At 35.7% G+C, this 6378-nt stretch overlaps 1 protein-coding gene across 1 annotated transcript in view; it reads right to left on the reverse strand.

The window, feature by feature from the left end:
* Positions 1-476: 476 nt before the first annotated feature.
* LOC104524646 (PH-interacting protein) overlaps positions 477-6378 on the reverse strand; it is a gene marked incomplete at its 3' end in the record, with an annotated part of 64291 nt that continues 58389 nt past the window's right edge. Inside the window, exons 16-19 of the mRNA XM_010167590.1 lie at positions 6312-6378; positions 2427-2567; positions 1449-1525; positions 477-708 (exon numbers count right to left, since the gene is read on the reverse strand). The exon at positions 6312-6378 is cut by the window's right edge and continues 51 nt beyond it. Of these exons, the coding sequence (XP_010165892.1) occupies positions 477-708; positions 1449-1525; positions 2427-2567; positions 6312-6378 (517 nt within the window). The remainder of the gene's footprint in view (positions 709-1448; positions 1526-2426; positions 2568-6311) is intronic.

Here is a 6378-nt window from a genome sequence, read left to right on the forward strand (position 1 = left end):
CTTTCCCCTACACTGCTCTCTAGTAGATTATATCAGAAAGTAAATAGAACATAGACAACCACAAAGCCCTTATCAAATGAAATTCTCTTTGATGGAAGCATAGTGGCAAGCACAATGAAAATATCATACATTGTGGAAGTGATACAAAAAAAATGACATGACTGTGCAGACCTAAAAGAAATTGCAATTAAGCAGGGAGACAGTAATACTCAATATATGCACAGAAAGGAAGTTTCTGGTCTGAGAAAAGATGGTGTTAAGGACATTAAAAGTGTTCCTTAAGTGCAACTCATTACATTTAGAATACATATCATTACAGTAACCTAACACTTGACTTACCAAGAGTCAGAAATTATATTTTATTAATCAGTAAAAGTCATTATGAATATTAAGTTGCATATGTAACTGAATCATTCATCTAATTCTTTCCAAGACAGCAGGAGTGAGCACCCTGTAATATACAAAGAACCTCTAACCTTTTGTTTTCTCTCTTTGGGTTTCCTCTTCTTTGGTGATGTTGATGGTCCATCTTTCTCCTCAATACCTTTTTTCCTTTCCTTTTTAATTTGCTTCTTTTGTTTTTCAGGTCCTTCTTCATCCTCTGAACTACTTTCTGCTTTCTTTGTTTTAATTTTAGGAATTTTCTTTGGTGGTTGCAGATTGATTCCTGCATCTGCTGTCCAGTCAGAATAATCACTGGAGTAGTCACTACGTATGATATACCAAAGAAAAAAGAAATTAAAAAACAAAGTTAAAAAGCAATTCAGAGTGCACTGGATTACAGAATATATCATGAGATTATAGTTAACAATCTAGATAACTACAATATTTTATTAGTTAAAACCAATGCCTAAAATCCTGCATCCTATCTCCAATTTAAATGTTAGTAAACCAGAAGCCTTGAGATCATTTGCTCTTCTAAGAAGCTTAACTTCTAGCATCACTAGAAGTAAACCCACTGTTCACTTGGTCAATTAAAGAGGACACACATTAAAGTCTGGATATCGTTCTCTGGACTTCTGGTTTTGAATAGCTTTGAACAAAATTTAACATTAAAAAAAAAATCTTCTAAAGAAGAAACAAAGGGTTGGTTGAAGCTACCTCAATCTTTGCTCCCTAATTTCAAACTAAGGGTCAGCAGAGGCAGTCACGCAGCTCAGACTGACAGTCATAGGAAACTGCCAACACATGCCTGAAGCATCTGTGCACCTGCAAAGAATAACACCCCTGCAAAACCAATCAGAAATAGTTCTGCTTCTGGCAAACAAGGATGAAAGCTTCCTTAGATTTTAGTTAGCTGAAAATTAAATCCAGAAAGTTTTAAGTTCTCTTTCATCTTTTCTTCTAAATGCGCGCAAGTTTTAGTTATTATTAATTAACTTCTTACAGAGAAGATTATTTAAATTTTATCAGCAGGACTTTTCTCTGTAAGGTATAATGTCACTTACCTAGAACTGCCATCACTGTGCCATGCTCTTTCATCATCTTCTGATGTTCCACCACTGGCAACAACTACTTCCCCTTCCTAACAAGGGAGGCAGAGCAGATGAGGAGGTAGGGAAAAAGAAAGCATTTTCTTTAGCACTCAAAAAAGTTGTAATACATGACAATATGACTAAGACCTTTCTGGGCTTTATAGGTGTTATAAACAAATAGCTTTATTTTTATATATATATATATATATGATGTATATGTGTGTGTGTGTGTATATATATATATATATGCTTTATAGTTTGCATATACTTCCTTTAACAGACTTAACTAAATGAAAAGTAGTAAGAAAATGTCTGTGCCTGGACAGATGCACAGTGTAGAGCAACACTTTTTTTTAACATACAACTCATGGAGATCTGAGTGCTTCTCAATCTCCATTTTAAAAGGCTAGCTTACCTTTTCAAAAATTATTTACAGCCCTTTTTGATGTATTATTTCCACATCTTTTCAGTCAATGCCAAACAAAAACCTAGTACAAACCCCATATACTCTCATTATTCACTTCTCCAGTGTGGCTACAGGAACACAGAATGGTTGAGGCTAGAAGGGACCTCTGGAGGTTGTATTGTCCCAGCTCTCTGTTCAAGCAGGGACACTCAGTGTCAGCTGGTGACCATACTGACAGGACATATGGGCCATATCGATTAGGCTCATAAATATAGGGAAGATTTAACATTGGATGTATATATTGTGCAAAATGCCCTTACAAATGAGCATTTCTCCCGTTTGTCAATTACTTTTTAGATAAAAGTAAACACACACAATGGTATGTGAAAATCTAATTCAACATCCATTTTTAAAGAGGTGAAAGAAAACACACAATGAAAAACGTAACCTGAATTTCCACTGGAAACAATGTTTAATTAGCTGAAGTAGGAGCTTAACAAGTAGAAATGCAATATATAAGATTGCCTCATGAATAAGGATCTTACATCTGAGGAACTGTGTCCATTTTCTAACTCTTCAGCAGGTCTTGCAGTTTCTTCTACTGCGTATCTCGTACGGTAGTTGTGCTGATTAGCTTGCTGTTTTCTTGAGTCGTTAGTGTCCAGTAAATGATCATGAGAATGGTTCTGTGAAGACATGAAAGTCAAAATGCATGATTTCTGAGTACATGTTTTATTAATACATAGCATTTTCTTTAATCTTTCCAGGAAGCAACTTTGCAATAGCAAAAAGATACAAGTTTCAACATAACAAAAGTAAAAACAGGCCATAAGTTCAAACTAAAGAGCTGCTGAAGAAAATACTCCACATGCATAGTTGTATATAAGCACCAAGCAGTTCTGTATATTCTGGAAATAATTAAAATTTATTCCCAAATATAACAAAAAAATATTATCTAGAATTATTAAAACTCTTCATTCTCTACAAGGTATGTATCAGTTAACTGCTGACAGGCTGCTTGCAACAGCTCAAAATTCCACTAAAAATGGCCATCAGAGGAAAGGGGACTCTTACAGAGAACTCCAGAGCGTGTTATTAGAGGAGACACTCATACAGCAATACATCCCTTAGCACACAGAGATGACCATTACCAAGTAAAGGCCTTTAAATGGTAAGATGATGCATGGAAGAGTTCAAATTAATGAGTCACTTGGAAAGAATCTGAGGTCTTATGACACTTAGAAGAATAAAATAAGGCTGTAATTAAGAACTTAACACTCCAGCATAAAGACATTTTGTTCCTCCCAAAGAATACACATTATGCAAACACTTGCTCTCAACATAAAGTGTGTAATCTTGTATTAGTCCCCAACCCATGGCAAAAAAATCAAGAGCTATGATCTCAGTTTCAAGAGTTTTGTGCTCATTTTTTTGGCATGCATATCTGAACTTCAGCCTAGCTTAGACCCAGTGAAAGAGTTTCTGGACACATTCCTACATGCCACAAATGGAGGTACACTTCCCCAGTGCTCTCTTTCTTCCACAAAGGAAACCTCAGATATACAATCTATTAGGCACTGATAGAGTTGAAAAAACACTCCCAGAGACTAAGAAAGCAGAACTGAAGCAAATCACTGAAAGGTACTAACATTATCAGAGCCTTCTAGTAGGGCAGATTGCTTCTATCAAGTAGATTTGGACTTTTTTATTTTGTAGGAAAGAGGAGATCTTCCCTGTCATGTATGATGAAAGTTGGTTCACGAGGTTAAATTTTCTCATTGAGGAAAAAACACAAAACACTTTTTGGTGAAAACTGTACTAAAACTTGGCTAAGTAGCAGTAGCTAAAATTTGCTTTTCCTTACCCACAACAATTTTCCTAAAAATGCAGAACTCTGGTAGCTAAAGTGTTTCTCCTACCCTCCCTGTTAGAAGATATATTTCTTTTCAGGTGTAACTGCAACAATTCAGTAGCATAAGCCAGCATGCCAATCATGTACAACTGCATTATAATTTTCACCAAAACACACAGGAACAAACACAAAATGCTCTATTCAGTGAGCATCATGTTTATGTTGTTCTGTCCAGTGAATTCCTGACAGCTTCTGAGCATCACCAATGTTGGAGACTCCACAGCCTCTCTGAGCAGACTGTGTCAGTGCTCAGTCACCCTCACAGTGAAGTGCTTCCTTACCTAATTACTTAGTTTTTACTCTTACTGCATGACATTTAAGAAACAAGTGAGAACTGTTCCAAAAGAAGTTAATGGACACTAAGCACTAGAGTGCTAGTCTCTTGGGTTTTAGATTATTTCCCTTTTAACATCTTGTCAATTTACCTGGAAGTAGTGTTTAAACAACATGTAAGTGGAAAAATTGCTACTTTTGAGGAACACAAATAAGCTACCTCCAGCAAAACAACGGCACACATTTCTCCTCACTGGTTCCTGTTAGTTTACAATACAGTCATTTGCACTTGTCACAACAGAGGCCTATGCTTATTGTGTCCATCCATAACAATCTCCAATCTCAATTCTTTGAAATTTCTGCTTACAAATTCCACCTAGTGGTAATAAGAAATATTTCAATTTTTGTATTTTTTTCACTAGGACTCATGTCACATCAACCCTCTAGCATATAGAAATTTCACAGCTCTTTCATATTTATTAAAATTCTCTGTAATCCCAGTAGTTTAACAAACCAATACACTAATTACTTGGATTGGGAACATTTACTTCTCACCTGTGGCATGTTCCTTAAAAAAAAAATAATAAAATTTTGAAATACAGATCCACTTTGAAAATGCAAAAATTCCAATGTCACATCCTATCCTCTGCCACTGAGGTTTTTTGGGGTTTAAGTTTTTTTGTTTAATAATAATTGGAGAAAACCCTATTCCCCACCAACGACTTCTAAAGTCAAACCGAGTTCCTCATTGGACATGCAGATCTGTGATACTAAATACTATTCAGGTCAAAATACCCAAGCTTTTAGGTTCTTCCACACAGTTCCATTAGTCCCTCAAGCAATCACGTACCAACACTTTTCAGTATGACCTGTGTCAAGGAAATGTGGGTTTTCTAACTTTAAATATCGGAATGCTTATGTGATTTCCATCTAAGTGGCAGATACTGTTAAAGAAGAAAGGCTGAGATGTAATTCTGTACTACTTTGAACCCACCCTATAATCACCCTGGAATAAAAATTAGTAACAAGACTTTGTAATCTCCTCAAAAAGTAATTACAGCTGCCCTGTGTTCTTCCTTCCTGACCTACACTTTAGCTTGTGATCCAAAGTGCTAACATTTGTGCCTGCCCTCCTTTTCATTTTACATCTGCATTTTTGACTCCTTTCAGTTAGAAGGGCACAGAAGAAAGCATTATTTAATCATTATATGAACAGAACTGATCAATTTCAAAAGTTGATATAAAAATTAGTATTTCCTACTGGCATGAACACAAATGAATTTGCATTTGAGGACAATGTTTTAATACAAGCCCTGTTTACTACGTTCCCAGAGCAGCTGACAGTACTGTAGAATGACACACTTTCTATCTAGAATTCTTGACACTGTAATTCTTAGGTCTATAGATTACTAGAAGATAATGTTTTCCCCTGTATTTTGGAGATCTTCCCCATTTCCCCAATGAGATCATAAATCTCTCATTAAACCCTTAAGAATTCACTATGCAACACAGAAGTACTGTAGTGTCTCAACACTACTGTAAAATTACAAGGTATCAGTATCAAACCTACTGCATGCACTCAAGGAAAAGGAAGATTTACACAGCAGTTCCCAGTTCCATCTTCAATCTAACACAGTTTGTATTTAAAGTCACATAGTCACTGTAAAGAACAGCAATAGAAAAGCTGCTATAATTAAGTTATTAATTTCTATTAAAAAAACCCCAACAAACCAAACAACAAAAAAATAAAAATATCACACAACAGTTTTTGGAGTGCAGTAAATCTTGCTTCTCTTCCCAGGTGTTTATTTGATTTTCTTATGGAAACTGCAGAAGATTACAATTCCAATTCACCATTCCTATTGCTCTAAGCAAAAGTGCTGCCCACTTGAGCTAGACTTGAGCTTTATTTGAACCTTCCACAGGACAGTATGTCAAACATTAGACAACAGTAATAGGATGTATTGATTAATAATGACAGACTCCCTGCAGCAAATCATGTTCTTGATATCAGATTCACAGGGCTTCTCACTTAGGGGGTTCTAAAAGTAATTCCAGATGTTTATTCACAGAACATGGAAACCTCAGTAGAGATTGTTTACCTCCCCCAGAATGGGGAAACCTAACTCCTGTACCCCTGGTTCTTAAATTTAAAACTGAGAAGAGGAATCTAAATTTATGTGGCCCAACACATTGCATTAAATTTTATGATCCTTACTGAGATAAGGTATGAATGACTATTTACCTTAGAGAAAGTAGGTATTTTGTTTTCTCTTTGAATGTGACTCGTTACATGTTTTCTCTTCTCTTCC

Source organism: Antrostomus carolinensis, unplaced genomic scaffold, assembly GCF_000700745.2.
Source record: "Antrostomus carolinensis isolate BGI_N321 unplaced genomic scaffold, ASM70074v2 scaffold11285, whole genome shotgun sequence".
In the NCBI taxonomy this organism is placed as follows: Eukaryota; Metazoa; Chordata; class Aves; order Caprimulgiformes; family Caprimulgidae; genus Antrostomus; species Antrostomus carolinensis.